This window comes from Mchenga conophoros, linkage group LG8 (genome assembly GCF_057382185.1).
Source record: "Mchenga conophoros isolate Kocher_MC1m ecotype Shallow Benthic linkage group LG8, M_conophoros_male_GT1.1, whole genome shotgun sequence".
Lineage (NCBI taxonomy): Eukaryota > Metazoa > Chordata > Actinopteri > Cichliformes > Cichlidae > Mchenga > Mchenga conophoros.
In genome coordinates, this window is record NC_140533.1 from 15437834 (window position 1) to 15462825 (window position 24992).

Below are 24992 nucleotides of genomic sequence, written 5' to 3' on the forward strand. Positions count from 1 at the left end.
TTTCTGCAGGTCTTCTACCAACAGGAATCATTAAACATGGAGAAAGTACAGTCTTTTAAAGAGAGATGTAAACATATAAAAACCTCACTGCTTTTTAAAAATAATATATTATTTCTTGTTAGATTGCCTGCTTATGTTGTACATTTGTTCTTTGTGAAAATGCTTTTAATGCTTTTATTGTGCATCAGCTTTGACTCGTTCACAGAATTATGTTTTAATCTGCTACATCTTTTCTAACTTTGATCACTCGAGAAAAGTTGATTAAGTTTGACCGACATGAGCTGTGACACTGGCACACAACGGCAAAAGTCACTGTATCCATGGACGAATAATGAAGAATAGTTATTTAAAGTAGTCTCCTAGGTAGGTCACACCCCTGACTTCTGACCTTTAACTATACCATGTGAAAGAAAGCTTTTTTTTTTTTTAAAGGTAACCAGAGCATTTACTCTTGTTGCTGGTTAATAAATAGAAAACTCGTTCCTCTAATAACTGTTAAATCTGCAGGATCTAAGATCAGATGATTAGTCACTTAAAAAAATAATAAATCAGTCCATGCCAAGCTTGAAAAATGATCCTCGCTGTCACTTGCATATTCAAATAAGCATTTTCATAGGAGAAACAAATTATGTGCATCTACACAAAATCATTCCTAATAATAAGAACGCATCGTGAAGGTAAGATGACTTTGAAACTGGAAAAGCAAGCGTCTTCAGATTTTTGTTTCCTCGGGAGAATCTCATTCATTTCTGTTTCATTTCAGGCGCAGACGATCAGTGAGAACCTCTTACTGCTTCAAAATGCTCTCTCAGAATCTAACCTTCAACTCCAGCGAGCCTTTGGAGAGCAAGTGGGGACACTGTGCAGACGTAACACCAGGTATTATAGTCTGGGTGTTTTTCAGCGCTCTCTTCTCTCTGGTTGGATTTCCTGCATGTGCTGCTGTTCTCTGGGAGCTGTTTCAGAGACACAGAGCTGGAACCTCGATCACCCCTAATGATGTTTTCATGATCAACCTCACAGTCATGGACCTGGTCTTCCTATTTTTTGTCCCACTTGGCCTGACTAACTTCGTCCTCTGGCACATCATGTCTTTCCAGAGCTTCATCAGTTTTCTCTATGCTCTAAACCTGACTGGACGACCTCTTCTAACAGCATGCATCTGTCTGGACTGCTACATGGCTGTGTTCCATCCCATCGCCTACAGCACAAAGAAGAGTCTGACTCCCCGGGTCCTTATGGCTGCTGCTGCGTGGACTGCTACGATGGTTCAAGGGTCCATGTCCATAGTTGATCAAGAGATAAACCACAGTGTAAGGGCCACGTTTGTGTCCCTCATTGCGCTCCCCATAATTGTAATCTGTGATGCTTCCATCCTCTGGACCCTGAAGAAGTCCTATCGCAGCGGGGGACACCTCCACCCCAGGAAGAAGAAGGCTCTCCAGATCATCACCAACAGCATGGTCATGACCATCACCTCATATATCCCCCCAGTGCTGCTGTACGTCTTTGGGCGTCTCATTTTCAGAGATGACAACGAATACGAGTGCGTCATAACAATGCCTGTCTTGATCATCCCGACAGCAGGAAGTGCAATCATGCCTTTGCTGTATTTGGGCAATCTGGGGAGGTTGAATAATATTTGCTGCTAGGAAGGATTTGCATATATAAAGGTGTAGTACAGGTCTGGCACGATAAAAGCAGAACAGATTTTATTTTTAATCATTTTAAAATTATTAAAGCAGAAAATAATGGATTAAAAATAGAAGTTGCTGCAAAAATGGCAGAAGAATGAAGCAGAATAGTAATTCAGCAGATAATATATAATATGAAATATAATTTTATGCATTTGCAGTTGATTGCACAGACATTAAAAATAACTTGAGTTGTTCCATCTTAGTGCACTCAATGCATGTATCATCCAGACTGTTTCAAAGAACGAGAAAAGTTACTCCTCTCCACTGCTCACAGATGTAAAACACATATATCACATATAGCTTTTGATGCCTCTTGTTAATTTTAAATTATTACTTTTCACATTGTTACAACTATATTCCATTTTTTAAAATAAATATCTATGTATGATTATATATAAACATATGGATGTACTTTGTTGTGAACTGGAGAAATGCACCTTTGGTTTCGCTCGTATATTTGAATAATGCAAATATATACAATTTTCACATTACTTAACATGTTATTGTTTCCTACGACTTCTGCACTGAGTTATGAAAACGATGTTTGCTTATACCTGCACGCCTGTGTGAAGATGAGTGTCATGAAAGATGACCTGCCTGCCTTCAACATTTACATTTGTAACGTGATCATTCACCCGATGAAGCCCATGTAAATCAATCATGGAAAATAAGTTCTTGATTTCCCAAAGTTTTCCAGTCTATGGGCTTGTAAATGGGAGCAGGACCTTTTTTCATACCTCTTTATTGGACTTTTTCATTCAATTTATCAGATTAAAATCTCAGTCTGAGATTCTAGAGTTTGTTTTTCTCTGATAGTATCTTATCTAAAAGCTAATAAAGGTTTTATGTCACCAGATTCTCTGCCGTTTTACCACCTACGACTTTGTTCTAAAGTCTTGGGTTATTATTATTATTATTATTATTATTATTATTATTCTAATTAACAATGAATAGAGTATATGTGCAGTGTATTAATGGAAACAACATTCAATTAAAAGTTCAGGTTCCCAAAATGTCACTATGTAAAATGTTGTTTAAGATCAGAATGCGATCATTTACAAATCTCATTAAACTCAGTTGTATCCACAATGGAACATATGAAACATTTCAGATCTTTAACTGAGAAAATACATTGTTAGAATATCTTTTTAAAAAAGCTGGAGAAACATTTTTGAAATTATTTGGTTAACTGGTAACAGGTTGGTAACATGACTGGGTTTAAAAAAGAGCATCTCAGCGAGGCAGAGCTTCTTAAAGCAAAGATGAGTAGTGGTTTGCTAGTCTACTTAAAACTATCTCTACACATTGTGGAACAAATTTGGAATAATGTTACTGGATGTAAAAGTGTGAAACTTTAATTTCTTATTAGTCACATGAGGTAATATCATCAAAAGAATCTGAGAATCTGGAGAAATCTCTGTGCGCAAAGGACAAAGCCAAAACTCTATATTAGATCTTTGACCCTGGCAGCTGCATTAAAAACAGGCTTGATTCTGTCATTGAAATCACAGCATGGGCTCAGCAACACTTCCAGAAATCACTGGCTGTGAATACGGTTCACTGTGTTATCAGCAAGTGGAGGTTAAAGCTCTGTCATGCAAAGCAAAAGCCACATGTGAACACGATCCAGAAACCCAGCTGTCGTCTCTGAGGCAAAGCTCGTTTACAATGGATTGACACAAAGTGGAAAACTCTTCTGTGCTCACACGAAGAGTGTCTGTCTTGCTTTTAGTGCTTTCAATTAATCAAAAGGTTTAAAAGCAAATCTTTCATGTGCCCTGTGTTACATGAGTTGATGCTAAAAATGGCCTCCTGTCCTAAAAATACTTCATTTTCTCAGTTTAAACAGTTGATCTGGTTTCTGTGTTCTAATGTGAATTAAGTGTGGCTTCATAAGATTTGCAAATCGTTCTTATTTACATTTTACACAGTACATCAACTTTTCCAAAAATGGGTTGTATAAGAAGATGAAAGCTTTCTTCATTTGGTTTCCATTGTTGTTTTATTTCATTTTTTAACCACATAGAAGAGAAAAAAGTACATATAGACTCACAGAATAACAGAAACCCACCCAATAGAGGTGGCTTGGGCACTTTCTATGATCTAAATGTGCACATGACAAAAAAAAAACCAGTCTGAATAGGGCTTATCTGTAAACTGAGCTGTTTTTAGTTTTGACTGTTTGAAAAATTTTTGTTTTCTTCTACAGGACTGATTTGACAAGAGAAATGTGCAAAAACGATTAAAAGTGGCTTCAATTAGAACTTGCACCGTCCAAGCCTTAAAAAATCGAATTTCCCAATATTATACAGGTAAAGCAGAGGCATGACAGCAGATCCCCAAGAGGATGAAAGGGTAACTAGATAGTCTAAGATACATTGACGAATCGACAGCTTGGTGATCAGGTACCCCTCAACTGAAATAAGAACTACTGGAGGGAGGTAAGAGATGATGACCATGGTCAGGCTGAAGATGATAGTTTGAATGGCCCTTTTTTTCTGGGGATTGATGCTGTTTCTGCCAAAGTCAGACTTTATTAATGTATAGAAAATAAAACCATCACAGATAACAATTATGATAACAGCAATTAGATATGTCACAACAGGAAGCATGCTGTTAAATAAATTTGAAGAAAGCGAGTATGCAATCCCAGAGGCGAGTGTGAGAGTCCAAACAATGCCAGCCATCACAACCCTGGGAGCCAGACCTTTCCTCTTGTGATAAGCAACTGGATGAACCACAGCCAGGTAACAGTCGAGACAGGTACAAGCCATCAGGAGCGGTCTCCCACACATATTCAAGGCATAAACACCGCACCAAACTGACATGAAGTCCCACCCCAGCCAAATGAAGTTATTTAGTATTCCAGGTGGAAGGAAGACAAAGAAGATAACATCCATGATCGAGAGGTTAAGTATGAACAACTCATTTGGTGAGAATGGATTTTTTCTCCTGTGTATTTTAAACATCTCCCAGAGGATGGCAACAGTGGAAGGAAAACCAAAAACAAAGCACAGTGCTGAGACAACATCCCAAGCATAAAAGGCCGGTTCAGTGCCATCACAGGATAAGTTAGACCTTTCAACTCCAGCCAGGGCAGAGCTGTTGGAGGGAGGCTTGTATCGAAGATGAAGTCCAAGCAGCATTATTGAACAGTGGCTAAAAGACCTGAAATATACAGTACAACAATTATTTACTATAGTTCAAATAAATAAATACAATAAAGGAAAACTTTTAAATCAGAGTATAAGCTTAAAGTTAAACTTCTCGTTCTATTGACTTCAGATAACTAGCTGAGTGTTAGTGTCGGTGTCACTACTGGTAGTGTGAGGAGATACATGGACCCTACAGAGGTTGCTCAGGTAGTCCAACCCCTCCCTGCAGAAGGTTTGCTGTGTCTCCCAGCATAGTCTCAAGAGCATAAAAAGGCTGTAAGCAAGCAACTTGGATTATAAAAAACAAAAATGTGATGTGAAGTCTTTATATAATCAAACAAATGTGCAAAAGATGCTGAGACTCGGCATCTTTGGTCGGCAAACAACGGAAAATGTACATAAAAATAATCATTATTAAACAAAAACGCAAACAAATGAGAACTGTACCTTGTTTTGAGGTTTTATGAAGGTGTTTGTGCTGAGGTCTTACTGTAATGGGCTGCCTGGACGTTTCAAACTCATCTTTAAACTGCTGTCTAAACATGTGTCCTGATTTCCTGACAGTGGAAATTTTGCAAATCATATTAAAAAAAAGTGTGACCACTGAGGTCATGAGCTTTAAAGACCACAGAGAGAGACACAATGTGCCCAGCGGATCAGTGCTGGAGCAAGAGCTGAGATGTTTTTCCTGTAGGTAATATATTAAGAAGTGAGCCGAAATTCACACTTCATATGTGGATAGATTATTATTATATTATTATATAACATATAACATATATATACATATAATATAACATCAATGGGCTTACTGAGTGTATCACAGACTACATAACTTTCTGCACCGACTCCATTGTTCCAGCTCAGACTGTTCATTGTTACCCAAATAACAAGCCGTGCATGACTAAGGACATCAAAGCCCTCCTCAATGACAAGAAGAGGGCTTTCAGAGAGGGCAATAAAGAGGAGGTGAGGAAGGTCCAGGTGTTACTAAAGGACAAGATCAGAGAGGCTAAGGACAATTACAGGAGGAAGCTGAGTGGAAACTCCAGCAGAACAGCATGAGAGAGGTGTGGAGGGGCATGAAGACCATCACTGGATTCAGGCCAACCAACAGCAGGGGAGCTGAGGGAGGTGAGAATAGAGCCGACGAGTTGAATCTGTTTTTCAATAGATTCGACACCACAGTGTCTGCTCACACCCCCACAACCTCACCTGTAGTCAGCCTGGAATCCAGAGCCACACCACTGTGCCAGCCTCTCTCTTCACATGTTGCCTCCTGTGAGATTCCTGACACCCCTCCCCCACCCATCACCTTCACTCAATACCAGGTTGAGATGCAAATGAGGAGACTTCACTCAGGCAAGTCTGCTGGACCAGACGGAGTGAGTCCCCTCGTCCTCAAGACCTGTGCCCCCCAGCTGTGTGGAGTCTTTCATAAACTGTTTATGCTGAGTCTGAGTCTGCAGAGGGTACCAGTGATGTGGAAGACATCATGCCTCGTCCCTGTACCAAAGACGCCACGTCCCAGTGGCCCCCAGGATTACAGGCCCGTGGCACTCACCTCCCACATCATGAAGACCCTAGAAAGGCTCATCCTGGACCAGCTGCGACCCATAGTAAGACCACATCTGGATCCCCTTCAATTTGCTTATCAGCCTCGTCTCGGAGGACGCCATCATCTACCTGCTCATTCGTGTCTACACCCATCTGGACCAGCCGGCGAGCACTGTGAGGGTCATGTTTTTTGACTTTTCCAGTGCTTTCAACACCATCAGGCCGACCCTCCTGGGTGATAAGTTAGCAGCGATGCAGGTGGATGCTTCTCTGGTGTCCTGGATTGTTGATTACCTGACAGGAAGACCACAATATGTACGTCTCCCACAGTGTGTGTCTGACAAGGTGATCAGCAACACAGGGGTACCACAGGGGACTGTCCTCTCCTCCTTCCTCTTCACCCTCTACACCACAGACTTCAGCCACTGCACAGAGACCTGCCATCTTCAGATGTTTTCTGATGACTCTGTGGTGGTTGGATGCATCAGCAGGGATGATGAGACAGAGTACCGGGCTGTGGTCGACTCCTTTGTCACGTGGTGTGAGCAGAATCATCTGCAGCTCAACGTGGCAAAGACCAAGGCACTGATCGTAGACTTCAGGAAGACCAGGAAACACTTGACCCCTGTTTCAATCCAGGGGGTCAGTGTTGACATTGTGGAGGACTATAAATACCTTGGAGTACACATTGACAATAAACTGGACTGGGCTAAAAACACCACAGCACTTTACAGGAAGGGCCAGAGTCGTCTCTATTTTTTGAGGCGACTGAGATCTTTCAACATCTGCCAGAAAGTGCTCGGGATTTTCTATGAGTCTGTTGTGGCCAGTGCGATCCTCTATGCTGTTGCATGCTGGGGGAGCAGGCTGAGGGTCGCAGATGCCAACAGACTCGATAAACGAATCCGTAAGGCCAGTAATGTTGTGGGGATGGAGCTGGACTCCCTCAAGGTGGTGTCGGAGAGGCGGATGTTGTCCAAAATAAAGACAATGTTGGATAACACCTCCCACCCACTCCATGACATGCTGGTCAGTCACAGGAGCTCGTTCAGTGAGAGACTGAGAGTACCGAAAAGCACCACTGAACGACACAGGAAATCTTTCCTGCCTTAACACACTGTTTACTGCAACAGCTACACCCTTCTTGCACATGTTCTTACTTTTTCAGCTATTTAATAATAAGTGACTTTAAAACTATTAAGTTTTTAATAGTCTTAAAGTTATTAAACTTTAAGACTATTAAAACACAGCAGCATAGACAGACACACTTGAATTAAAAACTGCTGTTTGCAAATAAAAAATCAGCCAAATTTAATTTCAAAACACCTTCCCTCTGCATAATAACAGAAGAACATGCCTTGTTATTCTATCTTGTTGGTCTAATGGGAGAAAAACCTCCTGAATTGCTTAATTAGAGTCATTATTGCCCACCTATTCTCTACTGTGGAGGAACACAGCTTAAATACATAATACAGCCATTCTCATTTTATTATTAACATCTGATAAAGCACACAGGTCCCAAACACAAGTCTTAACTGTACATTATTAAATGTATAGGTTTGTTTTCCCATGGTTTTGTTATTCCAACTTTTTTTCCTATTGGCCCAAATAAAATATTAGATCCAACGTGTAACACACATACAGAATTATATAAAAGGGAAGACCTGTAAATATGAAGTTAGAGAATCTTATAAACATTCGACAACAGGCGACAGATACACAGAAATACAGCTAGTAGTTTTGACTGTTTGGGTGGAAATAAATACTGATGCTTAAATTACAACTTGCAGCATCCAACCTTTAAAAAAATCCAATTTTCCAGCATTATAAAGGTAGAGTAGGGGCATAACAACAGATCCCAAAGTGGAGGTAACTGTAATAGGAATACCAATAGTACAAATGAACATCTTGTCACTGGGCATCAGAGGTCCACCGATTAAAAAGAGAAGTATTGGAGGAAGGTAAGAGATGACTACCATGACTAGGCTGAAGATGACAGTTTGAATGGCTCTTTGCTTCTGGGGGTGGATGTTGTTTCTGCCAGGGCCAGACTTTTTCAGTGTATGGATGATGAAACTATCACAGATAACAATTATTACAAAGGCAATTAAAAATACCACAACTGGAAACATGCTGTAGTACAACTTGTAGACAAGAAAGTATGCAATCCCAGATGCGATCGTGAGAGTCCAAACAATGCCAGCCATCACAACCCTGGGAGCCAGACCTTTCCTCTTATGGTAAACGACTGGATGAACCACAGCCAGGTAACAGTCGAGACAGGTACAAGCCATCAGGAGCGGTCTTCCAGATGAATTTAAGGCATAAACACTGTTCCAAACTGCTTCAAAGTCCCAATACATCCAAATAAAATGATTCATTATTCCAGGTGGAATGAAAACCAAGAAGATAGCATCCATGGTGGAGAGGTTAAGTACGAAAAAGTCATTAGGTGATAACGATGTACTTCTCCTGCATATTTTAAACACCTCCCAGAGGACTGCAACAGTGGCAGGAAAACCAAAAACAAAGCACAGCACTGAACAAAAAGCCCAAGCATACACGTTAGATTTAACACCATCACACCAGGAAAAGTCAAACTTTTCCCACACAAATTCAGATGCAGCTGAGCTGTTGGACACACGCTTGTATTGAGGATATATATCTAGCAACATTGCTGAGCCGAGCAGTTGAGAGAAAAGATGAAAGATCAGCGAGATAGAGGTCAGAGAAGTATTTGCAGTGACGTTCTAGTGCTATGTGCTGCCTGGACAAATGCATCAAACGTTTTGGAACTGCTGCATATAAATGCGGCCAAGCATCCATCAAATTAATGATGTGGCGTTAGTGGAGGTTTTGCAAATCATCTTGGAAAAAAAGCAAAGGTACATCACCCAGGAGATATAGACAGAAAGACAAAAGACATAGTTGGGCTGGCATAATGATTCAACAACAATACCAACAATAGAGTGAAGAATTGCTTGCGGTTTTGTGAATTTGTTGGCCTCTTTGGCACCAAAGTTCACCATGTTCGTTTAGTATAGCATGCTAACATATTACACCTTCCTGGTAGCAATTCATGATACAGTGATTTATGGTGTTTTTTGTTTATTTCATATATATTCACCACGTCGTTCTTTTGATTCAAAAACAGATTTTCAGGATCTTTGAATACATACCAGAACAGCTGAGCAATGCCATAACTGGTTGTCTTAAAGGATATGAAAAACAATATACAATTAAGTGTTTTTAACTAGTGAGTACATTTAGACTGTGAGTGACTGGTGACCTATCAAGAGCATACCCCACTTTTCACCCTCTGACAGCCAGTGACTCCAACACAAGCTTTACCCTGATAAGATAAGATAAGATAACCTTTATTAGTCCCACCCGTGGGAAATTAATTTTGTTACAACAGAAAGTTGACCGTGCAAAGTTACAGTAGCAAAAATTAAGAAACAATCACTGGAATAGGATAGGATAATAAGAATAAGATCATGTACACAATACAACAGAATAAAATACAATGTTGTCAGAAAAAGGGAATCGGACTTAGTGTTATTGCTATTGCACATGTGTGGATGTGTGTGTTTGGTCAGCTGAGAAGTCCTTGTTGTGGAGTCTGACAGCAGTAGGAAGGAAAGACCTCCGTCCCACATCGTGGGTGCCGCAGCCTGCCACTGAAGGAGCTGCTCAGTGCTGTCAGAGTCTCCTGGATGGGGTGGGAGATGTTAAATTGTAAGAATACCTTTTTTCTCACAGCTCCCTTGTCCAAATCACACTGAGTTTTTCTAGTAGTACAAATGTGTATTTAATATACTACTTTATGTTGTGTAGTGAAAGGTCGGAGAACTGTATGTTCTCTTTCATTGCAACTAATCTAATGACATGGCTAATAACAATTTTTTAAAAAGCCATATTCTATAACAGATGCCGACCAAAGGTTTTAATCAAAACTATAGGTCTACCACAGATCTATGATAAATTCCAGCCAGGAGCTGAGTAAATACTGAATGTCAAATGTATTTGGAAGTGATGCAAATATAATCCGAATTTGCACACATTGTTTTGTAAACTCTCACAGAAGCATGCATGAGGACTGGGCAAACAAATGTTTCGGGTGTTAGCTGGAAAAAATAGCAATGCTGTCAGTGCTGACAAATAATCCTACGCATACTGTTAAGGGTCCTCCAAGTTCACTTTCAAATGATAAAATAAATTGTTGTGTTCTGGTGAAAATTACTAATGTGTTCGTGGAGGCGTAGAAACATCTGGATCTTTTAGTAGAGTAGGTATCACAACAACAAATGGGAGATAGCTCCCTCAGGTTCATTCAAGGAACTGCTGTGTTAAGGAATTTCTTTTATTTGGGTTTTATTTGCAGCTGCTCAGGTCTGCAGTTCTACCTTCCATTGCCTCTCGTAAACTTACCACTCTAACGTCAAATAAATATTATAAAACACAAAGTAAGTTAAGAATAAAATTTTTTTTAAGATGAACAAAAGTGGCACTTAAACACCGTAAAAAACCAAAGCAAAGACGTGAGATTGATGATTCATTTACATTTTATTACTAACTCAACTTGCTTATTTTTCAGTAATGTAATGTAACATATAGTTAACAGCACTACCTGTTTAAATCGCACGAGAATCAAAGCTCTCTTTTCTGAAACACTCCTTTCTGAGTCCTTTTGTTCTTTCCTGCAGTAATTGCAAATACCCCTGTTGGTCCTTGAAAGCAGCACTAGCCGCCTCCATGACGCTCATCATTATACTATTTTTGTCCTCCGGTTGCCGCCATTGCTGCCGTATTATGAACTAGTGATGGGATTTCCAGCTCTTTTTAGAGAACCGGCTCTTTCGGCTCCAAACCGGCTCTTCGGGTTGTTTTGTTTAATTAATTTATTATTAACAATAATATAAAATATAAAATTATGCACAAAAGGAATTACTAATGTAAAAAAAAAAGTGGTTTTATTTATATATGTTTATATATAAATATATGCGGTGGCTCCGAGAGACAAAGCCTACGGTTGCCCCTAGAGACAAAGCACGTACAAATTCCAAAACACATTTCTAGCGATAACTTAACTTCCAAAACAGAGCTCCTTAGATCACTTAAATTACACAATTGAAAGCATATGTGTATTGTTTTTGTATTTATACACAAGCACTCATATATATTCAAATGATTTTTAAAAAATGTTCATTTACCTGTTACTACCACACATCAAATACGGTCGTTGGTACTTCCTGGCTTGTGTAGCCACTAGGTAACAAAAGCTCAACACTGCGCCCTAGCATCCTGGAGCACTTCTGTTGTGTTTTGTACGTGTTTTGGAGTTTTTACGTGTTTTGAAGTTTGTACATGCTTTGTCTCTAGGGGCCACAGTAAATATACTTTTATTTATTCACTCCACATAAAATGTAATAAATAAATCATATAATACAAAAACCAATTATTCACATTTCAATATTTAAATTTTCAGCTTTTTCCTTTTAAACAAATTTAAAGTGAAACAACACAAAACACTGCAAACCACAACACAATTAAATATAAATTATAATATGAAAACAAAAAGAACATGCATATTCTCTGTCATATGGACCTGCATGAATAAACTTTCTGAATCCTTTATCATCTGCAACTGAAAATAGTTGTGGATGATTACTATACCTTTCTAATGTGACGTTGTTGTCCCGGCTCTCTTTCTCTGTCTCTCTCTCCTGCTCTGTTCCTGTGCTACTGAGTGTAACTACCGCCCCTCCCCCCCTTTGCCCAGCGCAAAGCACAAGGCTGCATGCGGGGTGAAGCGGAAAAAAAGTGCGAGAGAGAGGGTGAGAGAAAGAAAAAAAAACAACCCACGGCTCGCGATAAGGAGTCGGTTCGCGTCATTCACGTCAAAGATCCGGCTCTAAGAACCATTTCGTTCGCGACCGACACATCACTACTACAGAGGCATTATGTTTCTTATAATCTATTCAGTAATCATTACTAAGAAATTCCAGCATGACCTGAAATGAGTGTTTGAGACCATAAACTCATGGGCTGCTGCGGCCAACGTGGTTCAAAAGGCATAGTTGTTACTTTGTAGGTTTCTGATTTGGGTCGCACTTTCCACTACAGCTGGGAGAGTGTGTAGGTTTTCAGTCATCCAGGTTATAGGATGACTTGAGAACCTACACCTAGTCTTAAGTGCTTAAGAAGAAGTCCAGTTGTTATTTTATCAAGCTCTTGAGACTACTGGGAGTTCGCAGAGAAGTCAGCATCTTACATGCAAATTACCATGGCAGTCTGCTGTGACAAAAGCAACTGCAAGGAGGTTTTTTATCAACCAGTTGGGAAATACACATTTTTCCTAGGGATTGATTTTCCATTGACTGCCAACAACCACTTGCCAACTGGTTGGGAAATAGATATTTTTACTCACAACCAGTGGTTGCAAGTTAGTTCTAGACCAGTCTCTAGAGATGTGTGACTTGTTGTGACCCTTATTCACTTGACCATACATTGTCACACATCCAAAATGACAGATCTGAATACAACCAGAAGTTTGTTTGCACACCCACAGGTATCGCCCCCTGCTGGCCATAAAAAAGCAATGCAAGTTTAAGCCCTTTCGCTTTGGCTAGACTTTCAGACCTGGAAGCTAAGTTCATCTTTTATACTGTCTATGGTATTAGAACATGAAGTTAAATTTAGACAATGATGTTTTGTCGATTGGCAGGTGAGTGATAGAGAGACCCGTCTGGAGTGTCTGCTCAACAACAACAAGAATTCAGATTTCTGTGCACAGCTCACATCCTTTGACTGGAACGAGGTGGACCCAAACTTGTTAGGTAAAAACCTCAGGGCATTTAATCGATAAACCCAAATTACAATGTTTGAAACTGAAAATAAAAAATGTTGTGAATGTATGTTGTTGTTTTTTTCTGTGCAGGTACTTCCAGTATAGACACCACCTGTACAATCTGGGGGCTGGAGACTGGGCAGGTGCTGGGGAGGGTCAACTTGGTGACAGGTCACGTCAAGACACAGCTCATAGCTCATGACAAGGAGGTAAAAGTTATTAGATGAAGCGCTGTCCTTTAAAACAAACATGTTGGAGTGACAGACTCATGTGGGCCACTGTCTGCTTGTATCGCAGGTGTATGACATCTCGTTTAGCCGAGCAGGCGGGGGCAGGGATACGTTTGCCTCTGTGGGTGCGAATGGCTCGGTCCGCATGTTTGACCTCCGACACCTCAAACACAGCACAATCATCTACGACGACCCACAGCATCACCCATTGCTCCGACTCTGCTGGAACAAGCAAGATCCCAACTACTTAGCTACCATGGCGATGGACAGCTTGGAGGTTAGTGCTGCTCCATTTAAAGGGCTCCTGCTCAGATCATGAAACTGCACAGTGGAAATGTCAATCTAACCATTTTTTCCTTTTATTTTGTATTGAAAAGTCAATTTAAGAGAAGCTCTAAAAATGTAAAGCGTCGCTGTGTATCCTCAGGTGGTGACTTTAGACGTGCGTGTACCCTGTACTCCGGTAGCCAGACTCAACAACCACAGGGCCTGTGTGAACGGAATCGCCTGGGCGCCACATTCCTCCTGTCACATCTGTACTGCAGGTAGGCAGCTGTAGCAAAACACTTGATTGTAGTTTTTAGAGCACTGCATAATATCGTTATTTAAAGGAAACCTAGGCCTCTGGTACATTTGATTGGCCCTCCTAAGGTCAATGGGAAATTAAGATTTAGATGTAAATAATTATAAAACATGCAGTCTGTCCTACTTTAGCCACCAAACGCTCTTTGATAAACTCCCCATCAGATAATGCTTTACAGTTTTTTGCAATTTTTTTGTGGAAAATCACAATACAACTGTGTTGCTTTTTATTTTGAAGGGGGTTCTTCTTTTATAAAAATTTAATTGTTAAACTTGTGTTATTTATTATGCAGCTTCACTGTAAATGCATTTTTTTATATCAGCAACACAGCCCAGTTACTCACCTTTGTAGGGGTCTAACACAAGAGTTCGAGATTACAGAGGAGCTGGCAACAATGCACTCAGTGAAAGGGACTAGAGTTACTGCACTGTTCAGATCTGACGGGAAATTGTCTGACTTTTGAAATGAAAGCAAGATAAAGTGACTAAAATGAATTCTGTATTACAACTCAGGTGTTGTGTGAGTGCTAAAAATTAACAATGTTGCTAAAATAGTTAACTTCATCAGGGCAAGAGCACTGAATCAGAGTTTGTTGGACTTTGACTTGCAGAGCACTTCAGTCAGTATCACTGCTGGATTTTCTTTTCTTCTTTCAAACAGTCCACTATCCTTTGTCTTCAGAAAACTTAAAGATATCCAGTTGTGTTCTTTTCAAGCTTTTCATGACCCAGATGGGTGAGAACCTACACAGACATATTGATTAAATAGTGATACTGTGTTGGCCCATTTCACATTTTCATTTACTTTGACCAGTAGTTCAGAGGCGCGCCCCTCCACAATGGCCCTAGTTTCCCCTTGGCCCCTTGAAAAAATTAATTGCCCGTCCCTGATCTGAAATGTGAATGTCACTGCAGTAACTGAGATTCAACACAAGACGGAGCCCTTTAAGAACGAGCTGAGCAGCAAAAGTCTCAGATTTTGTATTTTATGCGAAAACATCTTCTGAATCAGAGGTTGGATTTGAGATAATGACTTTGCAGAGTGTGTGATACTTTGGGAAGAAGAAACAGATTAGTGAAGGTTTCCACCTCATTGACTAATTTCTTGTTGGAAAGAATCAAGTAAAGCCATACTGTTATCTGGGGCAGATTTTTTTTTCCATCTTTCCTCCTGCCAAAAAAGGAAAGCCTGGTTGCAGATATTACCAGACTCAGAACAGGAATATGTTGTGTCTACTCACATTATTTTCTCCCAGACTAAATAAGATAAATTGATTGAAATCTCATCTCCTCGTCCTCTGTGTAGCGGATGACCCCATACTGGCCTACACAGCCGAGGGACAGATCAATAATGTCCAGTGGGCTTCTACCCAGCCTGACTGGATCGCTATCTGCTACAACAAATTTTACTAGTTAGTGAAAAATATTAGTTAATTTTCAATTAAGTGCTAGCAACACATCTGGAAACAGCTGGGACAAGGCCATGTTTACTACTGTGTGTCATCCTGTTTGCTTTCGGCAACAGGTAACAAGAGGAAAATGGAGAGGCAGAGTTTCAGTAATCTGCAAAAATGGTATACATTTCGGAACAGTGTCCTCTATGTAAAATTCCCACTTTCAAATCACATCATCTACAGTACAATATATCTCTAAAAGACACTGCATTAAAAACAGGTAAAAACAGGGCTCAGGAACACTTCCAGTAATCACCGCTGGTGCCATCCAAGACCCTACAATAATACCAAGAAAATCAACACCTAGTCTTTCTTACAGGGAAGTTACTGGTACAAGATCAAAGATGCTAGCTATGTCAGTAACTGCTGTTTAATTCAGCTTATCTCTATTCCCTCTTCATTATTTTCTATTGTTGCTGACATAGAATTAAAATTACTTAACACAACTTTGCGGATTTATGCAATGCAGTGCATTATATTAAAGATACTTTATGTGAACTAAATTATCAGCCACACCTCTTAATCTTTGAATTTGGATATTTTTTCAGTCTGATTGCTACAGGTGTATAAAACCAAGCCTAACCTGATTAATCTTGGCCAACATAATTCTCTAAATATTTACACTAAACATAGTGGACTCAAAGTGTCAGTATTGGGTCAGGCTAGAGTAAATGGGTCTGCAGGGAAATTCTTTAGAATTTAAAAAGATCATTATCCATACATGAACAGGGACGCCACTCACTAAGGTTGCTGAGGTGACATTTCTGGATTAGCAGTTATCTATATAAAATATAACAACCTTTCTGTTAGTTGTTCATTCAAAAGTATTAAGTGTTTTCAAGTTTATTTCTTTAGGCAAGTGTGAAGGAAGTACACCGCCCAGCCAAAGAACAAGTCACATGCTAATATTTCATTGGGCTGGCTTTAGCTTTGATGATGGCACACTTTCCCCATGGTTTTAAGAAGTGATAATTATTATTCATTTCCATCCAGAATTGCATTAATCTTTCACCAAAAAATTGTATTGATGATGGGTGATGGGGGAGTCAGACTGCTAAAGTCTTCTCCAGCACACACAAAGATTCCCACTGGGGTTAAGGTCTTGCCTCTGTGGTAGCCAATCTATCCTCCATGTTCCCTGAACCGCTCATTTTAAACCTGGTGAATCCTGGCATTGTCAGATTGGTATATTCCCGTGCCATCATCAGAGAAAAAAAATCATTCTGTATATTCAGGTAGTCAGCTGACCTCGTTTTTTGGGCACATAACATTGGTGAACCTAGACCCCGAATCCAGTGGGGGGGTCTTTCGTATTTGGTTAGGTAAATCCACATGGTGACTGCTGTTTTTTGGCTGGGCAGTGTGTAAAATCCTTGTTTGCAAGCACTGTCTGTGTTCAACACTGTCCAATGTCCAAAGTAATAGTAAAGTAAAAAGTGTAATTATAAATAATTCTTCAATGACAAACGGATGGACTGGTCACAGAGCTCCTTCTAAATGTCTTTAAGAAGTAGGTGACACTGACTGTCAGACGATGGGGAGGACAGGATCCGAGAGGTGTTTCTGGATCTCTGCCAATCGTGATTGTATGTCCAGGCTCTCTGGTAGTGAGGGGTAGCGGAGGTTACCACACAGCCTGGAACTGTCCATGAGGGAGGATTTGACTGATGGCTGGGGTAGCTGAGGAGTTAGCCCAGTATGTGTGTCAGTTTCAGGGGTGATAGCCATGAACATGGTGTCATCAGATGCCGCAGTCACGTGGATCCCACTGGACAGTGAGTCCTGGGATTTGCTGGTCTGCTTAAGGTCTGTCTCAGCCGAGGTCTTAGTAAATAAGCACAAAATGTTGAGATGAAAGAAGATGAAATGCGTTTCAGATATATAACAGTGTTTTTCAGATATTTGGCCTAACTGATGAATTGTCGTGGTTTTTTTTGGTTTGATACCATACCTGTGTCGGTGCCAAGCTGTCCATTTGTATGGGGGAAATGGGATACATGTTATGCAGCACTGGAGTTCCAGCCCCATACAGGCCAGGGGAATCAGCGTGGAGAGTACTAGATGATACAGTGCTGTAAGCTGGAGGTACAGGGGCCATCTGTCTCTGGAGAAGCTGCAGAATAACACTGATGTCAGTTGTCATGCGAGTCTCCAGTCTGAGGAAATAAGAGGTACTAATTAAAAGATGGTGGAAGTATGAGAAGAATGAAGCAAAGTGATAATAAATTGCATGTCCAGACCCAAATATTACATGCTTAAATTTACACCAGAAATAATGTCATGTTTACGTCCTGCTGATTTTGCTTGTTGACGTGTTGGTTTTAAACTTTATTCCAAATGAAAGTTTGCATAATTAGAGGCATGCCATAGACTGACAGGTGGTTGCCAATGCAGGCTGCAATAGCCTACTGGATATTCTTAAAATATGAATATACCAAAGTTACAATCCGCCCCCGTTGAATGTGTTTGTAGTGCTGATGCCTTTTAGAACATGTAATATGGCTAGCTGTGTAGATAGTTAATGTAATTAATAACTTAACAGATCCATGCTGTCTGATTCTTGTTTTGGTGAGTTCAATTTGATTATTTTCTCTATATTTTACTTAGCATTAATTTAACATATAGTCTCAAAACTGCAATTTACTAGAGCTTGCTAGCATAAACTGATAACTTAGGGCTCAAAATGTTTGTGCAAATATGATAAATTTTGACTCCAACGTAATGTAATGTAACTTATCGTACTATGAAAACTACCCTCACTACAGGGAAAAATTATTGCCTGTGCAATATGTAACAGAAAAACTAACAAAATGATGTTATCTGTCCAAAATGCTATGTTGCTATGCTATGCTGGCTATGTTTCAGGAAGATTTTAGCACCTTATTTTCAGTTAGCTGTAGAAAAGTTAACTACATATAGCAAGCTAGTACTGAGGCTTTGGAAACATGTAACCACTAAACATGTGACATTAACTTTTCACCATTTTGCACATGCAGTGATCAATACAGTAGAATCAAGTGATTAAGATTTCAATGACACCTAGGACTAGAAACTGGTCTGCAACCATTTAGTAACCACCAGTTGTGAGAGAAAATATGTAATCCTCCACTGGTTGGCAATTGGTTGCTGGAGGCTGGTAGCAGTTGCTGGGAAATCGATTGCTAATGGCCTAGTCATATGGGCTTACAGACGAGTCCACAACCATCTGGTAACCACCTGTCACAAGGGGAAAATGTATACTCATTAACCAGTTGTTTGATTTTTGGGGGTAACAAACAAAGAGTAAGGAGGGACTTCTACATAATACAAAGTCGTTGGAGAGCCATGAATATTTTCCTCTCTGCTGTTGATTTCAATTGAGTTCTGTGCTGAACACAAGACATGAAAACTGGAATTTAATTTAACTTTTTGCATAAAGTCAGATTTCAACAAAGAAAAATTCAAAAAGTGCTCAAAGTCTTAGATGGAACTAAAAAAAATTATGGCTTGGAGTGATGCTCATATGGAAATGAATATAGTATAGATAGTTTTTGAATTTTTTGCTTGTTAAAGAAACTCTCTACAGATATGTTAATTGTTCAGGTGTAGAAATGTAATGCTCAGGGTTACGTCAGGATTCCTTCGCTAAGCCATTGGTTCTATTACTTACAGCAAGGCTCGTCACATTGCTGATGTATACATGCAAAATGAATTTGTGCAAATTTTCAAGATTCTTGGGTGATGTAAATGTTAACTCATCACCCATTTTAAGATAAGACAGAAAATTCATTGACTGAGGGAATTTAGGCAATGCAACATTTGAGGAGTGACATTTTGAGCCAAAGTCACTCCTCGTATCTTTTTCTCAGAAGTAGCAAAGATCAAAAGGTGAACGGTAGCAAATGCACCTGTTGAGCTGTGAATGCAAAATTTCAAGGCGTGTCTCAAGTTCACTGGGCCTTTCTTCTGTGAATGGTGGTGGGTGGCATGAGTTGCGGACAGAAGGTGATCGCCAGGCTTGACTGGAAAACTGCTGTGATTGTCTGTCTGACCAGTATTGATACATCCCTGGCACATTCAGAGATGAGGCTGAGGAAAATATCAAGACAGTGCTTCAAAGTGACACGTTTAAAAGAACCAAAACCTTTCAAACAGGGTAACAATCAAGACTGCAGTTAAATTTATATCTTGCAATTGCATGACAAAATCAAGACTGCCATCTACCTTGAGGACCCCGGTCAAACACTGCATCCTTCCCCACTGAGGTGCCACTTTGGGGGTGCAGTTGTAGTGCAGATGAAGAGTAATCCTGCCTGTCAGCTTCTGCAGAGTAATGCTCTGTTTTGGCACCATGGGCAAGAGGTTTTTCAAAGTCCTCACTTGCCTGCGAACATGACGATCCACAGCTACAACTGTCCTCCCAGCAGGCATGAGAAAATGACTGATGGCAGGCCTGAAGGGGATACGAGTCTTCGTGATCAATTCCATCTGTTCAAAGAAAAGCATTTCTGTCCTTCAGTTACAGTTTTCCCACGCATGACACCCACAGTTTGGGGTGTCAGGCAGCCAGAGTTGGCTCAATTACAAGTCAAGTTGAAACACAGGTGGTGGTGGTGGTGGTGTAAAACTTTTCAAATCTGTAAGGCCTGTTTTACAGGCATGTCTAAAGCATCTTTGGATTCCATGGATAATCTCAGTATGATTCAATGTCCATCCATTTAAGTCAGGATTTGAAATGGCTTTTCACATTGTTTGCTTTGTTTGCACGACTTTCTATGCATTTCATATCTCACCTGGCCTATTTCTGCAGTCCAGTGAGTGTATTTTGCATCTTGGTTTGTGGTGGTATTCACAGTCATCACCAGAATCATCATCTATTATTACTGGTGGCTCTTGATCAGCCTAAAGACGACAGAAAAAAATATTTATTATCTCACCAAAGTGACAGTATAAAATATCTGTTTTTAGCATTAGGTGAAGTGTGTTACAATAAACTGTCAATGTACATCTCTCAGGTCAAAGGTTATCTCCAGGTTCCTCCAGAAGTTGTCTGCAAAGCTTGGGTACATATCCAGGACCTCAAGAAGGTCATCCCTAAGGATGCGGTGCAGTTCACAGTAGGTGATGGTGTGTAGGTCTGAACTTGATTTCCCTGGCTCATCATAAAGGTGGATATGCTCACCAAAGATGTCATTCTTCTCTGTAAGAGGACAAAGATTTATTTGATTTGAGAAGGTCATTTTTGAGAGGACTTAAGGAGTAAAATAATGTATGGTTATATAGCTTTACCTAATATGGCCACCACTACATCCTCTCTGGTGACCTGGATGGAACCATGTGAGATGAAAAAGAGAGAGTCGAGGATGTCTCCATAGTGAATCAGAGTATCTCCAGGAGGTGCATGGACTGTCTTGAATCTCACAGATAAGACACGGAGACATGCTTGGCTGCCTCCTTGGAAAGCCTTGCAGTTCTGTAGCAGAGAGCGGTGCAAGTGCAAACAGATGTCTGCCTGCAGAGACTCTGGAAATCCCTTTAACACCTGAACAAAGAAATACGGTCAGAAGATACGTAACAATAAGAGAGATAAAGAACATCAAAGGAGCATTACCATTTTGTTTACTTACAGCATTCATGTCTATTCCGTTTGTGTATGTCCATGCATGCTGGAAATACTCCTCTAGTCGTTGGCGCAGACTACCTGGAATCTGATGGAAGCGGATAAACTCTTTGACTCTCAGCATCTGGGTGTGGTACCGGGTTGTACCAGTGTACAGCCGCTGGATTATGGCAGATACATTGCCAAATATGCTGGCGTACGTGAGAGCTGATACAGAAGAGGAAGAGGACAAGAAGACAAACAGGATTGGGTCATTTCAGATGTAATAATGATAAAGTTGTACCAGTACCCAACTAAAGACTTAAATACAATGACCATTGGTTATTCAACTTACATCCAATGACCATGACACAGATGGAGAACATCTTCTCTGAGTTCGTGTTTGGAGACACATTACCGAACCCCACACTCGTCAAACTGCTCAGGGTGAAGTACAGAGCTGTGACGTACTTGTCTTTGACTGAAGGACCAGAGCTGGAGTCTGTTTCATTGTACGCCTTTCCAAGTTGCTCAGCCAGGTTGTCCAGCCAACCAGTCGCAGTGTACGGCCTCTCCACAAAGCCAATGGCATACCACATGCACGCTAGCCAGTGGGCGATGAGTACAAAGGTGCACATGAGCAAGAAGAGGACAGCAGCACCATATTCAGAATATCGGTCAAGCTTTCTTGCCACACGGACCAATCGCAATAGCCGAGCTGTTTTCAGGAGGCTTGTTAAGGTTGCCATCTTTGGTATCCATGAACAAGAGGGAACATGTAAGACAGGGATTGGCAGATAAAAGGTCAAACAGCTTCAATAACTTTTGAAACTCAATAGGGAACAACTTTTAAAGTTTAGACACTTAAGGATAAAAACCTTTGAAGCTTTACAAAGAATCAGAATTCTTACCTCGTCCGAGCTTGATCTGAAAATGAGAAGGTCAAACGGGATTGCTGCAAACAAATCAATAGGGAACCAGCCTTTGATGTAATGCTTTGCTATCTGGCTCGGCTGCGTGACTACCTCGTCATTTTGGTCCACATAGGTCGTCCGAAGGTTGATGATTATATCCACAATAAACAGCACGTCCACCATAAGATCTGCCACATTTAGAGGGTTACATGTGTAGCCACAACTCCTTTGGCGTAAATCCCCATTTTCAGCCAACAGGAAGGCAGCTGAGTAAGGAGTAATAACAGCTGTGTAGAGGACCAGAAGGAGAATAATCCAGTCCCAAAATGCCTTAAAGGGGCTGTAGTGAAGCAAGATCCACCATGTCGTTTCTGGTACCTGGAGTTTGTATTCAGGCAGCACATCAGACTCCAAAGAGAGAACCTAAGCATATAAAGAATTCATCAGTATGCTCTTTACCTATTTCACAGGGAAATCAAAATATTTAACGAGTGCTGTTTTAATTGATTTTGAGGAATATACTTCTTCTCCCAGAAGGTGAATAAATATCCATCATGTACCCAAATCCCTTCTTTCTTTGATGAAAAGAACACCTAATCTTTTGCATGCAAAGGAAAACAGTAAACCTAGATTTCTACAAAACAAATATTAGTGTTTCTATTAAATCTCTCTCATAAACTAACCAATAGACCTTGTTAGAGCACGTACTGTTTTGACCAGGTTCTCGTTGGAGGCTGCGTGCTTTAGTTTTGCAACCTTGTAGGTCCAACAAATCCTTGACCATCCTGTCATTAGTGTCTTTCAGCAGACACAAGACTTGCAGAAAAGTTAGATCCAGATAAGGGAACCATATCCAAAATTTCACAAAACCTTAAAGATAGATAAAATAACAACATCCTGTTATCAACAGTCTAAGAACTGACTGAACGCAGGATGTTGGTTTGCTGGAAGCCAATAATGATGAGTTGGTCATGTGCTTTCACTGTCATTGAGTTCTGCCTATACCCTCAATATCGTATTATTTAATCTCACCAACTTTGCAAATAACTCTATGAAAAAGACAGATAAATTAGATTATTGACAGTCAGAGAGACAGGGATTACCGGGTACCCCCATGGAAGTTCACATGCCCCTTCCATTTGTTTTGAATCCATCTCACATGATCCCACAGAGCAGTGATGCAGGTCACTGAGCTTTAGGGGTCCAGCAGTGTTAACAGTAGGTGTTAATCTAACTGTGGCTCAGTTTTAGGTTCTACTTCACACCCAATGATGAATACAACCAGTCACCTGATCACCAACTGATTTTAAAAGGTTAATTAACAGAAGTCTTCCAGCGTGGAAACTTTCTAAAGCCCATCTTGTTCTCAGTATTTAAAAACATGATTACTTTCACATCCAGTGAAGGACTGAACCAGGTCAGCAGTGAATGTGATCATTAATGGCAATACATTTCAGTCATTTGGATCTCATAAATGGGACCTGCAGAGCCCATGTGAGGTCCTCAGCTGCCATACCTGTGTGACCTTCTCTGTGACATTGGGCGAGCGCTCCCCCACTTTGAAGGAGCCGTGGAACTCCATTCGAGGAGTCGGAGATGAACGGCATTCGGGGCTCCTGATGGCCGGTCCCCCACCCTTCATGAGGTCTGAGTCAGACATTGAGCTTTGCTGTCCTGTGTATGATTAGAGAAACACTCCTTTATATTTAGACTAAAGAGATCACATCCAAGCTGGTTTCAAAAAAAAAAATTTTGATCATTTTCTATAAAGAATTTTGACTTTTTCATAATATTACAATAGTTAGTGTATTAAGTTTACCATTATTGTAAGCCTGATGTAATTTACTTTATTATGCTTTTGTTTATATAAAGACACTTATTGAAAACGTCTTGATACAGCTCTGTTTCCTAATACAAACTCCTCTGTACTCTAAATTTCCCAGAATGCAAGTCTAGCTGTGCCCCTCCCAAAATACTATGCCCTCACATAGTGCAAGGAGTCAATACTTTAATCCCTGCATGGCAAAGGCAGGATTTACATAGCTGAACAATCTTTCAATAGTCGATCAAATCTTCAGTCAAACATCACTAAAAGTGAACAGGACATACCTGATTTGAAACTTCAAAGTAGGATGTTCCTTTACCATATATACGCATCCAAAATATCCATCATTTCAAACACTTTTTGGGCAAGTGTCTTCGAAAACATTCAGTCTCCTCTTTCATATTTGAGTAAAACAAAAGTACTCTGTGTTTCTGTTGTGGCTGCAGATGTCAGTATTGAAGCCTTCACTCTGGCACGCAGCGGAGGACTGTCCTGCTGCTCGCATGCGACTGTACAACTTTCCCCGACACTGGAAACCAATCAATGCCACGCTATAGCTGAGAAGAACCGACCGGAAAATCGATGACGAGCATTGATAACAGAACAAATGGGCTCAGAGCCATTACACTAGATCTCCCTGTTGACATCAAATTATCATTTCAGCTTTCTAATTTGGTTTAAATTAAAATTAGATTATATTTTGAGTATAGTTCAGGCTGCATGATATGAAGTTGAAAAATTCAAAACAAAGTTGGGAATGGTGTCCACTCCATATGTTCCATGCAAACTGCTGAAGTGCAAGCTTATTGATTAAAATGTTGACACTACAGTTAATACAAGGGAGAAATGACCCATTATGACATTGTCCTTCAGCTGTAACCTTTAACATCTGTATTTCTTTTATTTGGTTCTTAAAAACGTTATATCATATTTTCCTCTTTTAAAACATTTTTGATGACAAAGGAAAATATTTAACAGTAGACAAGCGATGTATCACGCCTATACTTTACATGCCCTAACTGAAAAACTGCCAAATGTTTTCAGAGGTCAACCTAATCGATGACCCGATGGCCCAGGGCCAAGAAAAAAGTACATCAGGAAAGTTCATTGGTCAGATGAGGGTCTGTTTTGGCCAGTGATGGGGTTTCTGGCC

General features: G+C 40.3%; 5 protein-coding genes across 5 annotated transcripts; 2 read left to right on the top strand and 3 right to left on the bottom strand.

Annotated features, from left to right (window-relative positions):
* The first annotated feature begins 800 nt into the window (after nucleotides 1–800).
* Nucleotides 801–1652, top strand: LOC146568462 (G protein-coupled receptor 15-like). Its single transcript, XM_085283536.1, has one exon. The coding sequence runs from the start codon at nucleotides 801–803 to the stop codon at nucleotides 1650–1652; it is 852 nt and encodes a 283-aa protein (XP_085139662.1).
* A 2303-nt stretch (nucleotides 1653–3955) lies between these two features.
* LOC146568463 (P2Y purinoceptor 1-like) lies at nucleotides 3956–4843 on the bottom strand. The gene has a single exon (XM_085283537.1). It carries the CDS (start codon nucleotides 4841–4843, stop codon nucleotides 3956–3958), a length of 888 nt encoding a protein of 295 aa, XP_085139663.1.
* A 3335-nt stretch (nucleotides 4844–8178) lies between these two features.
* LOC146568464 (proteinase-activated receptor 3-like) lies at nucleotides 8179–9081 on the bottom strand. The gene has a single exon (XM_085283539.1). It carries the CDS (start codon nucleotides 9079–9081, stop codon nucleotides 8179–8181), a length of 903 nt encoding a protein of 300 aa, XP_085139665.1.
* Nucleotides 9082–10729: 1648 nt separating this feature from the next.
* On the bottom strand, nucleotides 10730–24298 carry kcnh6b (potassium voltage-gated channel, subfamily H (eag-related), member 6b). Its single transcript, XM_085284534.1, has 12 exons — nucleotides 24124–24298; nucleotides 23531–23688; nucleotides 22012–22437; nucleotides 21456–21849; nucleotides 21129–21328; nucleotides 20791–21043; nucleotides 20508–20701; nucleotides 20295–20403; nucleotides 19726–19989; nucleotides 19410–19590; nucleotides 17474–17678; nucleotides 10730–17346 (listed from the first exon to the last, which is right to left on the bottom strand). Exons 2-12 carry the CDS (start codon nucleotides 23672–23674, stop codon nucleotides 17050–17052), a joined length of 2667 nt encoding a protein of 888 aa, XP_085140660.1. The 5' UTR covers nucleotides 23675–23688; nucleotides 24124–24298; the 3' UTR covers nucleotides 10730–17049.
* On the top strand, nucleotides 13319–15481 carry LOC146568466 (DDB1- and CUL4-associated factor 7-like). Its single transcript, XM_085283540.1, has 4 exons — nucleotides 13319–13465; nucleotides 13554–13763; nucleotides 13914–14031; nucleotides 15375–15481. Exons 1-4 carry the CDS (start codon nucleotides 13319–13321, stop codon nucleotides 15479–15481), a joined length of 582 nt encoding a protein of 193 aa, XP_085139666.1.
* Nucleotides 24299–24992: the final 694 nt, after the last annotated feature.